The sequence below is a fragment of the Podarcis cretensis genome, assembly GCF_951804945.1.
Source record: "Podarcis cretensis genome assembly, chromosome: 6".
In the NCBI taxonomy this organism is placed as follows: Eukaryota; Metazoa; Chordata; class Lepidosauria; order Squamata; family Lacertidae; genus Podarcis; species Podarcis cretensis.
Window position 1 is genome coordinate 71,786,759 of NC_137175.1, and position 21,539 is coordinate 71,808,297.

The 21,539-nt window shown below is 44.9% G+C and overlaps 1 protein-coding gene across 5 annotated transcripts in view; it reads right to left on the reverse strand.

The window, feature by feature from the left end:
- SYDE2 (synapse defective Rho GTPase homolog 2) overlaps nt 1-11,227 on the reverse strand; it is a 41,338-nt gene extending 30,111 nt beyond the window's left edge. For 2 of the 5 annotated variants that reach the window (XM_079981065.1, XM_079981064.1), the window contains exons 1-2: nt 9,055-11,225; nt 2,771-3,469 (exon numbers count right to left, since the gene is read on the reverse strand). In XM_079981065.1, the coding sequence (XP_079837191.1) occupies nt 2,771-3,469; nt 9,055-10,498 (2,143 nt within the window). In that variant the 5' untranslated portion in view covers nt 10,499-11,225. Of the gene's footprint in view, nt 1-2,770; nt 3,470-9,054 lie in introns of all 5 variants that reach the window. The other 3 variants (XM_079981068.1, XM_079981066.1, XM_079981067.1) reach the window with 3 other exon arrangements.
- Between the last annotated feature and the right edge of the window lie 10,312 nt (nt 11,228-21,539).

Here is a 21,539-nt window from a genome sequence, read left to right on the forward strand (position 1 = left end):
ATACAGCTATTGTCTTGGACCGAACACTGTCATTTGGTCTAATGCAAACTGGCTATATAAAATTGTGATCAAAAGCACCAGCCTTCTGTTTTCGAAGGAAGTCTGCAGGGATATTTATCTTTCTCCTCCCACAGCTACACATTCATACAGAAAGCCTTACAAACTCTGAAGCTGCAGTTCTTATATAAAAGGCAACGCATTACGGTAAAAACAGAAAGCTTTTTTATCTAAATATGGACTACTTGGCTGCAGGATGGAATGCAAATAATGTTCCTTTCAGTACCTCCTGAACTAAAAATACTGTTCTCCCTTTTTTATGATTTGAGGAAGTCTTAAGGATGCTAGGTATAATTCAGTAAACATTATCTCGGAAAACCTCAGCAGCAAACACTATAGTTAAGATGGAAATAGCAAGAGAGAGACACTTATTTTCAGAAAGCTTGCAATTGTCTAAAAAAGAGATTTCCTCTATGGCAGGCAGGCAGGCAGTTAAGGATTGCTGTTTTTTCTTATGAGAGTCCTGCTTAATTCTGGAATGGTTAAAAAAAACCCAGCATAGCACATACAGGAGAATTCTGTACCAAGAAAATAAGACAGTAAAATGCGAGTGACTTAGAAAGCATGATGAGTATTAAACAATGTGATGCTTACTGAGAAGCCAACTCATGCAGCCTTTCTGCGGTCACGCAGTTCAAGACTTCTGTTTCAGTAGCCCTTCAGGAGGGATGGTTCTGTTGCCAGGTTTAGATATATACATGCAGAGTTGGAAGAGAAAGTTGCTTTCTTTGTAAAGGGGCGGCAGTATATCATCTGCCTCTCGCTGGTTTTAAAAGTCAGGGAGAAGAGTTGAATGAAAAATGGACAAAGCACAACTGTCGCTGTGAACAGCACAACCGTGCCAAGTTCACCCTTCTGCACTGGCTAGTAAAAGTTATCCCGTGTCCTGACAACATCACGCTTTGTTTTTTCCCATCGGCAACAGTCAGCAATGTGGAGCAATGGCAGGAAAGGTAAGTTCCCCTACGTTGTTGCAAAGCTTGATATTGAGTGTCGTGTTTTATGGCAGCCCTATCTTGATTTGCAGGAAAGTAACAATAAAAATCATACTTAGTGCAAATCAGAACCTGGAAAGATATTAAAGACATTTATTAGTAAGTCCCCTTGAAGAAGTGCTACACAAAATTCCATTTGCATGCAACGGTTAAGCTGTTTAGTCTCCATTACGGGCAACAAGGATGATTAGATGATATTCCAGATCTGCTAAAAGGTATTCTGGGAAATATAGCAATCATATCTGTTGTGCTGTTATGGAAACAGGTCAATTATGGACAAGGAAAGTATTTCAAAATCAATACTCAGCATAAAAACTATACATAAGCTGGCATCTGCCCCAGCCCAAAGAATATCCCTTTTGGGGGCGGGGTAAATATTTAGAAAATCACTAGGCAGAAGACAGTAACAACCAGCTATGATTGAAAGCCATGAAGACATTTACATACCACTTCAGAGTAACTGCATGTGCTACTCAGTACTACACATTCATACAAACAAATTGATTTGCCCTGCTGCCCTTTATGTGACAATTTTGTCTGGAGGAGCTGTCATTTCAGCTTTGACTGAAATTAACTGTAGACACCTTAACAGGATTAAAAGAATCACTAAGTACTCCTTAGCAATAAAGCCAATTATGTAACAGCAGGGACTCTCTTCATCAATTATTGCATTCAATGTGATTACTATTCAATGGACACAGAGGCAAGGCTGCATTCATTAACTCAATACACAAGGAACAGTATAGGATAAATTTGCAATCAATTTCACCAGGGTTCATTATAGCCACCACAATCATGAACCAATCTTGATTTAGTTAAGCAACAAATTTTCCTCAGTGAGTTGAAAGCCTCTATATAATTTCCCTTAATTCAAAAACGAACTTTAATCTATCAGAAGTCCTCTGCCAATACTCGTGGGAGCTATGTATGTATTAAGAAATTGATCCATGAAACATGGCATAAAATGCATGTAGATTTCCTACAGCGGTCATATTTACACCTCACCAGCTTGCAAATAAAGTATATATTACGATGAACTCAGTAGAAGCCACAAAAAATAGCTAGTATGTCTCAAGAAAAGCATAACTCTGATGTTGTAGAAATTAAAAGCACACACAAAATGGAATCCCCCCCTCCTCGCTCCTTGTTTTCTGTTTTTGTTTTTTAAAAACAACCCTGAGAAGCAAAGCCAATTTAGAAACAATGTTAGGCGTATCCCTATAGACAGCACTATTAAGAAAAATGTTCAATAAGTTGTAATGGGCAATTTGTGTTATATAGTTTGTTCTAAGAACTGAACAAAAATTAAAATGTCAGTTCTACGCAAACAAAAATCAACGGCAGATCTCATATAGTAGGATATAACTAATTCCCAATCATGGCAGAAAATAGTGTTTCAGCAAACCTACTAGAAGAATGATTGGGAGAGATGTTTCTACATGAGCAAATGAAAGTTTCAGAATTCGTTACAGAAGAAAACTAAAGTAGGCCTAGTGAAACTAAAGCTTTCTAAAAGAGTAAGTCTGGTTAAAAAAATCAGTTCATTTCTGAATGAAGATGAATTGATCAAGCTGTATGAGTGAATTAACGCTTACGTAAGACTTGAACTTCCAGAGAAATGGGACTTTCAGCTTACCCCAAAATGATAGCTAGTACCACCTTATGAAATGTAATATTTAACAACATCGCTGTAGGTTAAATGTTTGCACTCCTCTTACCTCCCACAGTACCTTTTAATGTAGGGCTATCTTCCACTGCAAACCCAGTCTGAATACTGCACGTAGGCTTTTGTTTGTGTACTTGCAAATGTTCCATGGAATGTACAGCATCTACTTCATAAATTTCCCTGGGCAGAGTGTTTCCGACACAGTCTAGGACGTGTGCGAGGCCTTCGTTAGGCCTTACGACTTTAACCAAGTCATTCCCAGAAGGCACCTTGCAATTAATGGCTTGAGGGTCCAAATGGTCAGCATTACAACCAGGGAAATTGGGCTCATCGTCTTCAGGGATAGGGTTGTACCATATTTCTCCTTCATCATCTGCATCGTTATCATCCCCAAAATCTAAAGTACAGTTTTGCCGTGCCAAAGAGCTTGCCCCATTCTCAACAGCTCGTACGCAACCCATTCTTCTTTTAGGGCTTTCATGCCCTAGAAGCTTGGGGAAAAGGTGAGGCATCTTCGGCTCAAGCAATGGGCTGGGCGATTTCTGTCTCTGGTGCGTTTCTCTTGAAATTTTCTTATACGAGTTTCCTTTTTCCAAACTGGGCACCCTTGGAGAACTTTGATGTAGCCAGTTACGTTTCTTGGACACGGTGATGCTGGCAATCCGAGGCCTGCACTCAGCGACTTCGGTGGATTTGAAGTTCTTAAGTTCTCTTCTGCTCACCGACGGTATGTACACTGTTTCAATCAAATCTGTAAAGGATGGGGAAGAGGGAAACAGAGAGAGCAAATTGAAATTGGGGAGTGGGGTGGTCTACAGCAGCACATTGCAAGTGTCCAGAAAGCCTGAAAAAAGCTTCTGTTTCATAGACGTAAAGCAGCCAACCTGGTGCCCTTCCAAAGAGTTTTGGACTAAAAAACCCATCAGCCCATTCAGCATGCTTTACTGGCTGGGGCTGATGGAAATTGCAGCCCAAAACATCTGGAGGGCACCAGGTTGGCAAAGGCTGACATAAAGGTAAAGCTCTGATGGAAACAGAACTCCCTTGATTTTACTTTCCCCCTTTTTTAAATAAAAAAACTACATAAACTCTGTAGCTATACATTATACACACATTATATCCATATACAGGCATAGCTCAGCATACAGGCATTCTACACAGTTTCAATATACAACAGGGATGGCGGACGGGGAGGGGGAGGCTGTATATTTTGATGGCTAAATATTCAAATATGACCAGATGCACAGATCCGACAGCAATAAAAATCTTGAAGTAACTACAAATGGTAGGACAGTCGTGTCTGAACATGCATCACATTCCAAGTGTGCAGACACAGCGAGAAAAGGATCTACCCCACCCCCACCCCAATATCAGACACTGCTTGATAAACATTAAGTTAGGGAGCATGTTATAATGTAGCTATCATGGCCCACCAAGGGACCAGATTCTTGACTAGTTCAGATTCTTTCATCCTTCTGGGACTTGGCTTGGGCTACCATCATGGCCTCCCAATAGTCCATATGCTAAACAAATACTCACTAGGAAAATCCTAGTATCTGAAGAAGTGTGCATGCACACGAAAGCTCATACCAAGAACTAACTTAGTTGGTCTTTAAGGTGCTACTGGAAGGATTTTTTTTATTTTGTTTTGACTATGGCAGACCAACACGGCTACCTATCTGTAACTAGGAAAATCCTGTAATTTTACTAGAACATGGAAGCGGGGTTTAAGAAAAGTTTCGCTGTGTTACTGTCTCCTATGGAACAAATTAACATTTAAAGTTATTAGGCAAAATAAAATTGTACAAATGAAGCCATTAGGCAGAACATTTCCCATCAGCCAATCAAACTCGGGATTACGACCAAGAACAGAATAGAACTTGACTTCATTTAACTTTACCCATGCCTCCATACAACCTATTCAAGCAGACAGGATTCATTCTACCTATTTTTAAAAACGCAAATGGGTAAGTTCTTTGTTAAAATACTACTACTAATAATAATCACTCGCTATGTTGGTTTATATATTTTGTTATTACTCAAAATCTGAAAGGCTAAAGTCCGCCCCTGTATGGGGCAAGAAGCATTCCTACATCTCAACCCAGATTTCTGGAGTAAGTCTTTTTCTTTTCCTGTGACTACTCAAGTCTGTACAATTAACAGGCACCTTGTAATTATGTGCATTTTTACCTTCCCATGTCTGTAAAACAATACACAGAATGTAGTACCATTGTGCAACCAATACTTAGAATGCTCTGGCTAATTATATTTTTCTGAAGCAGTGTTTTGCAATAAATCTAGGAGGATTTAGAGCAATGAAACTTTAAACCAGGCATAATCCTAAAACAGAACTTAAAACAAAACTGGGGAGGGGAGAGGCACCCTCGAAAAGCATTTTCCACTGAAGCTATTCCACACACACTTATGTGGAAAAGTTAAAACATGAAAGAAACTGTATTAAAAAGCAACTGCTTCTTTCAGTTAAGATTAGAGACCACACACTGTTAAAGAGGAGTATTTGAATAAATAAGTTATTAACGTTTAATTTACAAGCTGGTTCATTCATTATAAAAAGCACCGATACCTGCTAATGCAAGTGACTATTTCACACAAGCACTGTTAACACTAAAGTGGACATCCTGGAGCTTTGTTAAATGTTCTGGCTTTCCTGCAAGATCTAGACTGATCACAGCCATGGCTGTGGGAGAATGGGCCACTTGAGGGTACTGGGGGCCAGTTGCCATGAAATGCCCCTGGGGGCAACATTTGCAGAGGAGGAGGAGACTCCCTTCTCTTTAACTGCCCCGTAGAAATGAGAATTTTGACAGGAGCACTTGCTGAAATTCCCTTTCCTGTGCAGTCTGTTTCTTTACAACTGAGCACCTTAGCAAGATACACATCTCTGTGTTTGTAGGACCATGAAGCAATTCACAAGTGTCCACCCTATATTAAAAGGGCAAGTTTTCCCTCCTCCATTAGGGACAAGTTAGGAAAGCTAACAGCCCTCCGGAGAGCAGATTCTCAACACATAACTCATATCCATAGCTACTCAACATTAATCACACATGTACAAACTAGACCTAAGGCTATGTCTAGTTTACAACAACAGCAGAAGCAAGTTTAACAAGGGCAAAGCACCACAGCGATCCTGTAGATTTATTGCAGCAATCCTAATTAGAAGTTATTTAAGGTGGGGGGCGGGGGGTGCTAAGATGCAATGAGAAAACATATTCAAACCCTGTGTAGTCTTTGAATTGTGTGATCTTATTACCTGGAAGTAAATCCCGCAGAACACCATGGGGCTTGCTTACGAGGAAGCATGCCTCAGTCTACACCAGAGGTTCCCAAACTTATTTGACCTACTGGCCCCTTTTCAGGAAAAAAACAAAACAAAACATTACCCAGCACCCCCCAGAAAATCTACCTTCTTTACAGAAAGGTGCAGTGGCAAATTTGTGTTCTTTTATGTATCTATATTTCTACCTATGTTCTACAACATAGTAAATAAAGATGTAGTTGTAAACAACGGATGAAACATGTAGTTTTTCAAAATTTTCTTCTCTTCATGCTTCCACTGCCCCCTTATTTTTATTCAATGTCCCATCCCAATTGCACCCGAGGTTACTACCGCCCCCATCATTCCAGTGCCTCCCCCCAGGGGGCGGTATCACCCACTTTGAGAACCATTGGCCTACACTGACATACAGAATTTGTCTGTTTTGGAAATACTTTCAATCAGCTGTGCACACATTGTACCTTTAGAGTACATGCAAGATGCATTACTTTCCTCAATAAATTCTGGGCACTGCTGTTTAAGAATTGCTAGAAATTGCATCTCTGTGAGGAATAAACTACAGTGCCCAGAATTACTGTGAGTGAAAGAATGTGCTTTAAAGACATAGCAGGTACACAGATCTTTCTTTAATTGTCACAGAATGTGGTCAGTGGTGTGTTAAGTACTGATTTTTTGTGTGTGACCTGGGCACTGTGGCGGGTGCCTTTGATTTAGTACAGAACACAACAGCTGATTTAAGGTGGGTGCCATCTTCCCTCATACTAGCATCTTTAATATTTGTCTCTCCCTGCACTTTTTTGTCTTGACGAACTAGATAGGGTAATACAGTATAGGATTTATTGAGCTGTACTGTTTCTTGGATGTTAAGCAGAGAGCAATACAGCAGAAAATGGTCCAGAACAACACAGAGGGCCAAAGACAGGTTTAACAGATGAAAAGGACTGTATCTCCCCTTAGGATAAACCAATCAAAACTACTAAGCTACCCATTTAAATTAGAAAGCTCTTTGATTAAGCATTTCTAAAATCTTCTAAATAAATAACTCAATGGGGCTGCTCTAAGCATGACTCAATTTGGATCCAACCCAATGTTCTGATGAACTTGAAGTATTTCACAAAGGAAACTTACTATAGGCTTGCCCAGAAAAAGATAATTAAGCACTTTCCAAGTATTTATCATCATCATCATCATTTCTATTACTATTATTCGAATCTGTAGCTTCTCATTTCTACATACAATACTGGACTATCTACAATAATGTGGACTTTATAGAGAAATTAAACACCAAGGGACCTAGAAACTGAAAGCTTACTTCATATACGGGTACTTTAATAAGTGAGCTATTAACACGGTTTAGCAACACGTTGCGAGATTAATGTATAAAAGGGAGGCATTTTTCTGGAAGCATCCATGTTGATTTGCCAACCCTTCTGGGAATGTTTCACCCCCTCAGGGCCAATAGAAATAAATGAGGCAGTGGTGCTTGACCAGATAACATTAACATGTTCCTCCCCACCCCACTGTGCTTTCCCCCCCACTCCCCCCTGTTTTTGTTTTGTCACCAGAATTGTGAAGTGTACTTGTGAACCTGCCACTGGGCAGAGATTTCAGGGGTGGGAGGGAGAGATAAAAAAAAGAGAAGTATTTTCCACGATACTTCTTGTACTCAAAGTAACTAAACATTTATGGTTAATAAGTGTCACACGTCCATTAAGATTTCACACAGAGGTTACAATTTAAAACAGTAACTGGGGCGGAGAGAGACAAATTGCTGGCGGGGGGGGGGGGGGAGAGGAGAAATAGTTCCAGACTAAGGATGACTTTTCACACTGTATTCACAGCAGGGGAAGTGCTACTGGGCAACTCTTTGCTCTGCAACTTGGGGTAAAATGAGGACTGTTTACAAGGCAGCTCCTCCCCATCGCATTTAGAGTAGCACTGTGCCAGGTAGGGTCCTCCTCAAGGCTTTCTTACACCAGAGAAAGGGGTTGCACTGCTGCACCAGGCTCAAATGCTGCCAATGTGGCAAGTCCTCAATATTTCAATTCTTCTCCCAGCCTAAAATAAGCTCCCTGCACATGAAAAACAGCATGCAAGGGTAAATGTTAGGATGGAACCTCTCTCCTTGCTATGCCAGCTTTCCACCTGCAGAGATATTTGATGCGGAAAAGCCCTCCCCACAACTTACCTTTGGAGAAATCGAGGCTCAGAAGCATTATGCCTTTCCTCCCCTCCCCCCCTTAATTAATATTTTAATGGCAGAATACAACAGAGCCAAAGGCAAGATTTTTTAAGTTTTGCTGAATTTGAATGGGGGAGATGTATGCAACTGCTTAACTCTCCCAATGAAATAAGTGAGATGTAAAAAAGCTTTAAAAAAAATTCCAGCTTGCGCACTGGAATAAGGAGAAGTTATGGTTACTGTACAGTATTTCTTCCTATTCTACATGTACTCTCCTTTCCTTTAACTAACCTACTTGTTCTGGTCTGCAAACACAAGTGACCTAATTTTTGTGCATGTGTGTGTTTTCCCTTCATGTGAATCCCACACACCACTTGCAAATTAGTATTTGGCAGGCAAACTTTACGAAAGCCTTGTCTCTTTCTCAGCACTCTGCATGCCTGTTATGGCAAACTTGCTATTTTTATGCAATACTACAGAGAGTAGTCAACAAGCTTCACATGCCGTAAGCATTAGTTGTATACTCCATCCAGCCCAGAAATGGAGACTATTTTGCCTTTAGCAGAATGCAGCAGAGCAGGTGAGGCTTGGAATAGGCCTGCTCCTTAATTAAAATAAACAAAAGGCAAGTCTCCTGCACCTGAAAGCAATTCAGCCAAGTGAAGCTTTTCCCAAATGCAAGGGTGCAAGGGATGCAAGGGTGAGGCAAACTGCACTGAAGTGTTTTCTTTCTATCAAGCAGCTGTTAAAAGCACTGTCCATAAAAGAAAAGAAAAAGAACAGAGCAACTTTTGGGAGGCTTCCATACCTCCAACCATGGGAAAGTGAGGAGGGGGGAAGTGGTCACAAAAATCATTACCTGTCAGCAAGATTCTTTGGTCTGAAGGGGATCCTAGGCCCTTTCCACCTTGACCCCTCAAGGGGGCAGGAGGCGGCGTTGCCGGCCCCTCTTCTCTGCCCAGAGGTGGCCCGCAGGTCCTGGATGTTTTTGCGGGAGACGAAGACGACGAAGCCCTCGCTGGCTCGCTGCGGCCTTTCATGCCCAGAGAGAGGAGGCGTCCTTTGTACATCCATTTCTGCAGCTTCCGGACCGTCACGGCGGGAGGCTTGCAGGGGCCGCCGTGGGTGCCTGCCGGAGGGCGCACGTGGCTTCTGCCGCCGCCCCCCTCCGCCGCCGGCTCCGCCGCGCCCTTCAGCGCCACCGCCTCGCCCAGGGCGGCGCACAGCTCCGAGCCCAGCAAGCGGCCCAGGTCGTCCCGCGGCAGCGCCGACGGATGTCCCTCGCCCGCGCTCCGGCTGCCGGGGCTTGGCTCGCAGCTGCTGTGGCCGGAGCAGCCTAGTCCCCGCCTGGCGCCCGGCCGCTGCAGCAGGTGGCCCCGGGGCGAGGGGCCGAGCGCGCCGTCGCTGCTGCACCTCCGCAAGGGCGGCGGTCTGGCGGGCGGCTGGGCAGCGGGGAGGCTCTCCCAGCTCTTGCTGATGCCCCGGCGCCAGGCGGGGGCCCTGCCCGAGCCTTGGGAGCCGGAATCGGGCGCTCGCGACGGCGGGGACCCGTCCCCGCGCGGGAAAGACCAGCTTGAGGCATCGTGGCTCCTCCCAGCCGAGGAGGAGAAGGGCAGCGGGTGGGCAAGGGGCTGCGGGGAGCGGGCCCGGACGACGGGGCTGGCCGGGGGCAGGTCGTGCATGGCGTGGATCAGCAGGTAATAAGCCTCCTGCAGCTGGCTGCGAAGCCGGCCCGCGCTCTCTTGGGCCTCGGAGGGGCCGCCGCCAAGGGCCACGCTGCCGTCGGCGTCCCCCTGCGCCCGGCACGCCAATTTGGGGCAGCTCCATCCGGGCAGGCTGTGGTTGTCGTAATAGTCCTCTTCCTCGCTCCCGCCGCCCCGCTCCAGCGCAGAGCCCGAGTCCTCCCCCCGGGGGAAAAACGACGACGACGACGACGACGAGAAGCAGAGCTCGGCCGCCGGCGGGGGCGCACGGAGCCCCGGCGGGCTCGGCGGAGGCAGCTGCCGCCTCCCTTCCACGCGGTTCTTCGGCGGGCCAAGGCGGGCTCCGGGGGATTCTTCCTCAGGCGCCGCTGCCGCCTTCCCCCGCTGGGACCAAGCCTCCGGCTCCTCCAGGTGGGGCGCGAAGACCCCGCCGCTGCCGAGCGCGCCCGGCGCCCCGCTTCCCGGGCGCGCCAGATTCTGCTGGGCTCGGCTTCGAAGGGCGCCGCCTCCGCTGGGGTGCCCGGCGGCTTCCCCCGCCGCCCCTCGCTGCGCCCGCCTGCCCCGCAGCTTGGAGAGGGTCCTGCGCAGAGGGTCAGCCATGCCTGGCACTGGTCGTCGCCTCTCTCCGCCTGGGGGCTAGTTGCTGGGCGCCGCCGCCGCCGCTGCTGCGCGCAAGGGTCCCCCTGAGGGAGACGGCGAGCGCGGCAGCCCGGAGCCCGGCTGGCAGGAGCGCCCCATGGTCCGCTCGCTCTCTCTTCTCTCGCTGCTGCTGCTCACTACATATTTGGCATAGCTGAGCGGGGTGAGAGGGCGCCCTGCAATGCGCATGCCTTGCTGCCAGCAGCTGGGCTGAGCGCTCTCGCAGGAGCCTCGCGCACACGGCCTGCCGCCGCCGCCGCCGCCTCCTCGTTCCAGCCCCGAGGCTGCACAGGCTGGGATAGGACGTCGGAGAACAACAGGAGAGGCGAAGTTTTTTTTTCTTTTTTCTTTTACCCCGCGCACCTCCTCCCCTCCCCACGCGCAGGGGCGGGGCGAGCGCCTCTCCCTCTCCCCTCCTTCGCCTGGAAATTAACCCTTTAACTGGCCCCTCTAAGGCACCTACTATGCGCGAGCCTCAGTGAGCCTCCCTTGGGCAGGGAATTGGGCTTAGCCGCGAGGCTGCTTAGCTTTCTTCTCCCTTTTTCTGGGGAGGCTCCTCTGCCTTTGATAGCTAGAGCCCAGGGCAGTGGTTCTCAAAGGGTGTGGCAGGCGAAGGAGATGATGGCAAGTGGCTCAGGAAGATTCAAAGACAATCCAAAAACATTTAAACGTTTCAGTATAGCATAGCATAGCAATAACTGGGGTGGGTGAGGGGGAGAGATATACAACCACAATCTCCAAGCCTTTCTTCAAAGAGCATTGGCTATTTTTCTGCAGTTCTCCACTACATGCTGTTGTGAACAGCGATTTTCAACTCTGACAGATAGGAAAGATCAGAAAAGAGAAAGGCTTCTTTGTGTTGATGAGAAGAGTTTGTCTTTCTCAAATTATACCTAATACAAATGAGATTACGCTGCAAAAGCAAGCTCACACCTTGCACTGAGTTTGCATACATACTTACAGTACATAAGCAAGATGCTCATTTATGATTATATTTTGGGAATGGTTACTGTTCTTATGTAGCTGTACTTTTTGAATGTCATAAAGTAGTTGTGTTCTGTGTTATAAATCAAGCCCTGCCAGGAGTTGTTCTTGTTTTTTCTTCAGTGTGTTTCTTATCAATAAAATAAGTTTCGTGTGGCAAGAGCAAATTTTTATTCTGAGCATGTGGCCCAGAGAAAATAGTTTGAGAAGCAAAAGGTGGAGCCGGTTGAGGGTCTCCGCAGGTCCATGTGGGGCAAAGGGAAATAGATCTGCCATGACTCCATGTACAAGATCCTACTTTTACTTACCGGAAAGTTGATGAGAAGTTATGACCACTCATTTGAAGTGGCGCTGTGTGTTAAAGCCTCAGCGCCTAGGACTTGCCGATCGAAAGGTCGGCGGTTCGAATCCCTGCGGCGGGGTGCGCTCCCGCTGCTCGGTCCCAGCGCCTGCCAACCTAGCAGTTCGAAAGCACCTCCGGGTGCAAGTAGATAAATAGGGACCGCTTACCAGCGGGAAGGTAAACGGCGTTTCCGTGTGCGGCTCTGGCTCGCCAGAGCAGCGATGTCACGCTGGCCACGTGACCCGGAAGTGTCTCCGGACAGCGCTGGCCCCTGGCCTCTTAAGTGAGATGAGCGCACAACCCCAGAGTCTGTCAAGACTGGCCCGTACGGGCAGGGGTACCTTTACCTTTACCTTTAATTCATGGAAGGCAAGGCTGCCAGCAGCTGCTAAGCACCATGGCTACTTGCTGGGAAACACGAGTGCGGAGAGAACCGTCAAGCTCAAGTCCTGCTTGCAGACTTCCCGTGGGCATCCTGTCTGCCGCCGCTGTTAGCCCTTGGCCTGATCCAGCAAGTTTCTTCTGTTCTTATGCCTCAGCTCCCCCATCTGCACAATGGAAATAAATGGGTCTGCTTGCAGGGTTGTTGTAAAAATAAACTCAGTGTAAGATTTTTAAACATTTGCAAGCGTGTTGGAGGACGACCCAGCAACAGGTAATACGGCCACTTTGGTATTACCAGTATCGGGCGTTGCATCGGCATATTATTACGCAGACAGATAGCTCCCTCGTTTCCCCACACAAAAGGTCCTTCACTGCTGTTGAGGGGAGAACATCCTCCCCTCCACTTGAGGGCAGCAAGCCAGCCTAGGAGGCACAGGAAAGACCACACCAGGGGGGGGGGGTGAACACCCAACTTCCCCCAGCCTCAGTATGTGAGGAACACTGGGCATTGTGGTCCAAGAACACCTGGAGGGGGACAGGTTAGGGACCCCTGTGAAGTCCAACATCTCATCAGTTCTCTCCACCCTTCAGCATCTTTTGCCTTTGCATCACTTTGACTAACAGGCCCTGGTGCCTTCTCTTTGGAGAGGTTCGTATTCAGCAAACATGGCTTCTCCTCCAGGCAAGGGCTGGATTTCTCCATGCCATATGGTCGCGCAAGCGAAGGCATTCAAGTGCTTTGGAAGATGAGAAAAAAGGGAGAGAAATTATAATGGGATTCTAGCTGCAAGGATTTATGATTCTAGCAGCAAGGATTTTGTATGTGAAGTACTGGAAAAAGAAATAGGTATCCCCATCTGAGGGGAACGGACTATTAAAAAACTTGGGAACTGGCAACTTTTAAATAAAATCGCCTGGATCCTTTGGGTCTGACGCGAAAAGAAAAGAAATAGATCTGAGCAAGAATGGAAAATGTTTAAAGAACTTTGGAATAAGCAGGCAGAGCGAGCACAGGATTACTTATAATCCTTTTGCAATTACATGAGAAAATTATATGCAATTCACTCATGTATGTTGCTCCTTTTTTCTTTTCTCTGAATTATAACAGCAATTATTGTTATTTAAAATGCACTTTTATTCTGGTGTATCCATGCAAATGGCAGCTATTGTTTGGGTGCCTGTTTGTTTCTCTTTCATTTAAAGTAATATATGGAAGCCCTAGCCTGATTTAGAAGTCACACTCATTGCCATGTTTTAGAGCCAATCTACCCTTGGGGCGGCGGTCTTGTTTAATTTTTTCCTAATCGATTGCAACTTGCAGTGTCCCTTTTCGGAGCCAACACCATGGAAAAGCCCTCAAATGTCTCTGCATTGCAGTCTCCGCAATGGAGCGCTACACTTACCTGCAGTTTCAATGTGACCTTTTAAAAGAAGGGAACAGTTGGACAAAATAGGCACTGTTTGAGGATGACAACCACCCCCGCCCCCCATTTGCCACCACCAGCCCCTTTTTTGGCATTGCAGTGCCACCTGGCAGGCAGGAGCAGCCTTGGGGGCCAGCTGTTGTCTCCTGACCCTGATAAGGTTAGGCAAGGACACTGCCCTGTCACACTGCGTCCCCAGGGCTGGAATCCTCTCTGCCAAAGGGAAATTGCAAGCTAAGGTCAAAGACTTACTTAGTCTGCAACTTGTCCCAGGAGCTGGAGAAATAGACGAGTTGCCATTTTCTGCTCAACATCGGGAATTTTGAAAGCCCCTAGAACAGAAGCAAGTTGCTGTTTTGATCAATCGTTAAGTACTACTGTATTAAGAAACAAGGCAAAATTGTGTTATCTTTTCCCTCCTTATTTTGGAAATTTCTCAGAGAGGGAACGACAGAGCTGATGCTGTCCGGAGTGGTATTTCAAGTGTCCAAGAATGGACTAATGTTATTATAGATTGGTATTATAACTGGGCTGTTTGTTAGAGAATAAAAACAATTACTTAGGGCATGGAAATCAATGTGGTTTTTATAAAAAATTCTTCCTTCTGTCACATAACATTCCTTAAATTAACACATGGTGAGCAATATCCATAATGACCATTAAGCACATTGGATTACATCTACTTATGACTTTGGCTGTATATGCACTATATTTAAAGCACATTTAAAACACGTAACCTGGGAATCCTGGGACCCGTAGCTTGTTAAAAGTTCTGGGAATTGTGGCTCGTTTTCCATATTCTTTGGAGGAAGTTGTGTTTTTAAATTGGCCTGCAGCCCTACTTTTTCAAATCAATTGACTTAATTTACTTAAATCCATTGATCTGAATGCATCAGCTCTGGGTATGGCTAATGTTGTGCATCGCCTGTTATGGTTTTGTTTAAAACTCATAATAATGTTTAAATGTGATAAATAACTATGTAATATACTTGTGGGCATTTTCTATTGATTATTTCTTTTTCTTGTATCCAGTATTTCTCAACAAACATTGCAGAAAAACACAATGAAGCAACAGGGGTTAGTGGAGCTGCGGAGAGTATTTTCCCCTTGTTTGCTTTTGTGTGAGGATAGGGAAGAAGAAGAGAGACAAGTGCAACAGCTGGTCTCGTATAACAGAAGAAAACGTGCTGTGGAATTGGTCACAAAGTGGTTTTTGAAGAAGAGCCTTTTGAACCGCTGATCTTAAAAATTCTGTCAGTGTTCTCCCACTAACACAACTTCATCTTGGGAGCTTGTTTGATTGAAGACATTGAAATAGGGATGCCAGATGTCCCTTGTTGAAAGTGACTAGCCTTTATGCAAGCCCTTTTGTTGCAGAATACACTCTATCTTCCCAGAACTCCCTGCAGCACACTGATTTACCATCAGCTGGTAGAAACGTTTTATGTAATCCAAGGCCTCGGCTACATGGTAAATGGTGCCAAGGGACCAGTTTGTGTCACCAGGGGTCATCATTTCATTCACATGCCCATTTTTGAGACTGAAGTATCCTTCAGTATTCATATTGCAAAACGACCCTGTAAATATATCCCCAACTAATCCAAAGACGCAGACCTAAGCATAAAAGTACAACACAGTGTACATTTTCTCAAAATAAGTATCAGAAGTATTCCATCTACCGGATAAATGCTGACTTCCTTACTGAAACCAGTATGTTTCTTTAAAAGAAAAAAATCCAAGCCATTTTTTTGATAAGCCAAAAAGATGGTTGATCTTTCCCTGGGACAAATAATGGCTTCAACCTATCTTTCCCTTGACATTTGAAGGAAAACACTGCTCTGAGTCTTTGTTTTCTTTCACAACAAGGATAGCCTGGATGGGATGGGGAAAATAATTAGAATCTTATTAACCTAATAATGTATATTTGAAACAGAGCTGAAAAATATTCAGTATGGTGATGGCGTATGCCAATGGATGAATTATGGATCCACTCATAAGGAGCTGATAACACACCTTGCTTTCATGTAGGGTGACCATGTACTGTATCCTACTTTACAGAGGACAGAAGTTTATGTGAAGGCTCTCTGGTCCAAGTCCACTTTAGCTATACTGTATGTTTTAAAAAAACAACGGACGGGAGAATAGAGGCCCTGAAGTTGCTCATCAAAGGTTAGTGCTTAGACAGTAGATGTTAGCAAACCATGTCAGCATTTACTCTGACGTTTTGGTAACAGGATTGTCAAAGCAGTGACATATTGAAAATTAATGTTGCTTACTTGTGAATGGTTCTGTTCTTTTGTGACTTGGTGTTAGGGTGCCCCCGTGGGGTGAAAGAAAGGCTTATCAATGTAACACAACATTAACAAAAATACTGCATATTGAAAAAAAGGTAGCACAGATCAAAAGGGTTTCACAAGCCAGGATGTAGCCCAGAACCTGTTTTGAGTGGCGGGACTGGAATACTTGATACAGCAACAAAGAAAAAAGTGCCTCTAATCAAATAAAAAATATTTGCCATTCACATCTGAATAGCTACGATCAGTGTTTTAGTTTTCGGTGTGGTGTTAGTTGAGGCAACTGCACAAAGTGGGATCAAGGAGAAGGGGGATCCAACACACAATAATTATTTTATAACTAGGGCAGGAAACAGTGTGGTATCTTGCTTTGAATAGCCAGAGCTTTCAACATGAGCTGGAGTCCAGCCTTGGAATACACGGCGCAAAACCAAGGAGGACCCGAGAGCATTATTTATCTGTCATTCAATGTCTTGCCTGCCTTCACCAGAATCTCACAGGGTGGGTTACAACAATTTTTAAATGCAATATTAAAATCAGTGGCTGGAATTCAGCGCCACACTATGACAGATGTTCCATCTGCACAAGCACAGCAGCTTGCCAGACAAAGTGATCTATTCTGCACACTGTTCTGGGGTTCTCCTGATATCCCCCACCTCAGAGCAGACATATGGCACATTCCTTCACTTAACTTAAGACAGTGGGAACAAATGACATGTTACTTCTTTTGCATCACTAGAGCATCAAGATATCACTTTACGATGATTTGGCATTAAACAAAATTTGAAAACCTTGTTGTGCAACCAATAGTCAATTGCTACCCAATAGATAGCAACAAATGATTATTAAGAAATGATCCCATTGGCATAAAATTGAACTTCCCAGTAAGTTTGTTCAGCTATGGACTTTTTACATGGGCACAGGACAAGTGGTAACTTCAGTTTGTAAGCACAGCTTAATCTATAGGAACATGATCCAAACACAAGCATGTTTAAGTCCCTTTGATTCCAGTTGGAGAGTTCTGCAATCCTATATACACCTGCCTGAGACAGAGAGCAAGTTTCATTGAATTCAGTGCAATTTACTTCTGAGTAGACAGGATTCCTTTGTGTAGGCTATGTTGATGAACTTTCATAGGATCGTTCTATGACTTAGCAGATTGCTTCCAGCAAACTGGTGACTGCAGAAAACACTTTTAAAAAATCACTACCCTATATTTGCAAATAAATTTAATTTTTAAAAAATCAGATCCCATTGAGGTCCTGTGTTGAATGGACTGAAGCCAAGTATTCTAGAACTGTGTTAGTGTTTTCTTGTACAGGTACTGTAAAAATTAGGCTTCCAACAGCAATCTAGGAAATAATGCTGGCCCATTCTGAAATTCATCTCAGGACCTTGTGTTTTGATTCACTCATTGTTACATTAAAATAATGCTGCTACATGCCTCAGTACAGATTCAATCACATACGGTACTTCTCTAATAAGATGCAAGTAAGATTTCAGTCCCCGCTCATTTGCATTTTTTGGGCCCCTCAGCTATCAGATATGGCACCAACGAAGTGAGAATATTAATGACTGCCATAGGCCTGAAATTCAAGACGCTTGCAGTGATAAAAGTCTTCGGCAAAGCACAACTCCGTGGCAAAGGAAGAACAACAAAAAGCTCACACGCAAACTGGTTTAAGTCTCTTGACCCACTGGCTGTGCTTCATTCCCAGCTGTAGGAATTACTCCAGCGTAAGTGGTTTTAAGTCCCGCAGCTGATATTGAACTGAAAGCAAGGACACCTGCCTGAGGGCTAATTTCGATTGAGGTAAGGAAAAATTAAAGTGGCTTGTTCAAGACGGCTGGCAAACAACTCTGAGTGACCTTGCTTCTCCTTTTCCAGGGTCAATTCTGTCTCAGCATATCCCTTTATGCAAACTGAGCCTTTCTGAACTGGTGCACAACAACGAAATTTCAATGACACTGGTGTTCTGCTCTGTTTTTAAATTGATCTTGATTTTAAAATCACCCGTTGTGCTTTACTCAGCTATCTACAGCATATTACATTTAAAATAAAAATAGAAATTCTGCATACTATTAACAATGCCCCTGTATTTGCTGACCAGATTATAGTCAATATTAAATGGCCTTGGGACAAAAAGAGCAGGTCGTTGAAGGTTGATTCTCATATCTACTCAACCAGGTATGTGCGCTTGGCCGGCTGCCGATTCTTAGCTGGAGTTTTGCTTTTTAAGGTTTTCGCCGGTGCTGTTGTATTAGGGACATAGGAAGCTGCTTGAAAGCAGGTCGGGATGGAGAAGAGTCCTGCCTGAAACCCTGAAGAGCTAGCTTAGTATTATGTGCATCAGGAGTGGAGGACATTTTTTAGCCCACAGATTGGCGCTGTGGGTTAAACCACGGAGCCTAGGACTTGCCGATCAGAAGGTCAGTGGTTCGAATCCCCGCGACGGGGTGAGCTCCTGTTGCTCGGTAACCGCTCCTGCCAACCTAGCAGTTCGAAAGCATGTCAAAGTGCAAGTAGATGAATAGGTACCGCTCCTGTGGGAAGGTAAACGGCGTTTCCGTGCGCTGCTCTGGTTCGCCAGAAGTGGCTTAGTCATGCTGGCCATATGACCCGGAAGCTGTACGCCGGCTCCCTTGGCCAATAAAGCGAGATGAGTGCTGCAACCCCAGTGTCGGCCACAACTGGACCTAATGGTCAGGGTTCCCTTTACCTATCCTTCCAGGAACTGCATTCCAGTGATGGGCAGAGCCAACAGAAAAAGTGGGTGGGACCAAAACAGGAAGGACTGGAGCTGGCACGCATAGAGCAAACACCCCATGTACCCCCACTTTTTATATATACAGTGGATGCTCGGGTTGTGAACGTGATCCATGCAGGATGCACGTTCGCAACCCACAGCGTTCACAACCTGCAGCGGCGCATCTGCGCATGCACAGGTTGCAATTAGGCAATTTCGGTGGGTCCGTAACCCGTAAAAACACAACCTGAAGCATCTGTAGCCCAGGGTTTGGCTGTATATATATATAAAGTACCAAGGAGCTTGTACACCAGCAGTGACTATGGATGCATACAAGGCTCTCTTGACTTCTCAGATTACCTTACTGAGCAATTTGGAATATGTTTATTCAGAAATAGGTCTTGCTAGGTGCAATGGCCTTTATTCCAACATTAGCATGTTCAGACCGGTAGCACTGGTGTCATTTACACTTGCCTGTCTCCAAATCATCGTCATCAGTTTTTATTGGTCAGCCAAATACAGGTTATAGCAAGCAAGCAAGCAAGCAAGCAAACAAACAAACACAGACAGGTCTCAAAAACATATTATAGAATATGTGGTTCAAAATACATATATATAATACATATCACAGATATACACAAATAGTGGAAAACTCAGGGCACAAGAAAGGATTCTTGGGCTTTCCTGAATTGAGAGGCTGTATTAAACATAACTGGTCTGTTTGAGGTATTACCACCATACCTTTTTAAAAATAGATTGATTTGAGTGGGAGCTGCTGCAACAAAATGTTGCAGTGCAGAGTGCTCCCAGGTTCCAGCCAACCACGGCCTTTTCTACCCTGCTCCCCCTTGTTTTCTGCGCTCACTCCTAAGAGTCAGCCAGCCTTCCATGGCCAATGAGCACGCAGAGTCCTCATTAGGATGTACTTGGGGTTCCTCCTGCCATGTTTTTCCTTTTCAAGTTTTGTGTAATTCTGGGGGGAGGGGGTTTCCCAAACCTATTGTGTGTGGATGGTGGTGCCATTTTGATTACATAAAGATAGGAACTTCAAGAGTGGATTCATTCTTAGGCTGCATATACACTATATATTGAAAGCACATTATTTCCTCAACAGAATCCTGGGAACTGTAGTTTCTTAAGGGTGCTGTAGATTCTAGCTCTGTGAGGAGCAAACTACAATTCCCAGAATTCTTCTCTCTCTCTCTCTCTCTCTCTCTCTCTCTCTGTGTGTGTGTGTGTGTGTGTGTGTTGGGGGAGGGGTTTAACATGCTTCCAATGTGCTTTAAACGTATGACGTATGTGCAGCCTTAGTAGAAACTAGCTGGCAGACCACAACACAGTATTGCAGTATATTCCTGCCATAGGGAGGGGTGTTACCTGAGCCTGTGTTTGGGGGCGGGGGATTAGCATCAAGGACAGGAGGCCCCTGCTCTAACTTGGATGTTAAGCCGTGTACAAAATGTATTTTTTATTTTATTTTTAAGGTTTTGACCGGTTAAAAGAGCAAGCAGTTTGCACGCAAGTCAACAGAGCCTGAGGTTTCAGCATGCAGCCTGAGGAGGCAATTTAAGTAACCTGACCTTTGCTGCAACCTGAGAGGTGTGGGGTGTTTTTTGACTGGGAATCCAAATCAGCCTCAGCTCCACCTCTGACCTGCAGCGTTAACAGTGGAGCGCAGTTGCCTGGCTAGTGGAAGCTACTTGCTGCACAGGCCTCCAGCCTGCCACAGGGGTGTAACAATGAAACGCCCTGCTGGATTGATGCACACTGGCTCAACGTGCAGCATGGGGATAAAAAAACAGCGGACAGCATTGCCAGATTTCTGGATTCTCCCAGTTTTTGCCCAACCTGCAACAGGGTACTGCAGAGTAACACTGCCAGGGTATTGTAAAGCACTCAGCATCTGCCCTGCAGTATTCAGTGTGAACTACACGGTTCGGGGTGGATAATGAACTGTATTTGCTTTGAAATGTGCATTAGCGAGGTTAAAAAAAGAAAAGAAATAACATTAAATAATCAGCAAGTTCGAAAAAGCAGGATTTTTACCCCTTTTGCTGCTACCTTAAGTTTTCGTTTAGTTTTGATTTATGAGGGGATGGGGGATACACACTGGGGCCCAATCCGGGGTACATCAATTTCTCAATCGATTTGTATGGACAGTTTTTGTTTCCATCCCTCAGGACATTTGAAAACAACTTTTCACTGTGAGCCAAGAAACGATCTATCAGTAGAGATGGAGAGGGGGGTCATTCCACACTTTCTCTTCTCTCTTCTTTCTTCCGACCATCCCAGTCACTTCATTCTATTCCCACTTCAACCCAGATACCAGCTTCCCCCCCCCTACAGACATTATATTTATCCGTATTGAGATTTTTCGGATTCTAGCCCCAACTTATACTTTTTTCTCCTTATTTTGTGTCCCTACAAACTTTGGGCCTCCCCCAAATTTACTAATACCTCTCACTTCTGCACGGGTAACGTTTTTGCCCTATTCTTGTGTGTTTTTTAGTCTTGCACCCCATGAGATGTGCATTACCAGACAAACACACATTTGCTTGTCATAAAATCATAGAATTTAGAGTTGCAAGGATCAACCCAGCGGATCAACTAGTCCAACCCCTTGCAATGAAGGGATATGCAGCTGTCCCATACGGGGACTGAACCTGCAACCTTGGCATTTATCATTACCACACTCTAATCAACTGAGCTCTCCAGGCTTAGTTCTGTTTAATAAACAAAAAAGTAATTCAAAGCTGAACAAGAGAATGTAGCTATGGCGGCGAGAGCATCGCCTGGAGCATTTATACCGCCGAAAACCATATGCTT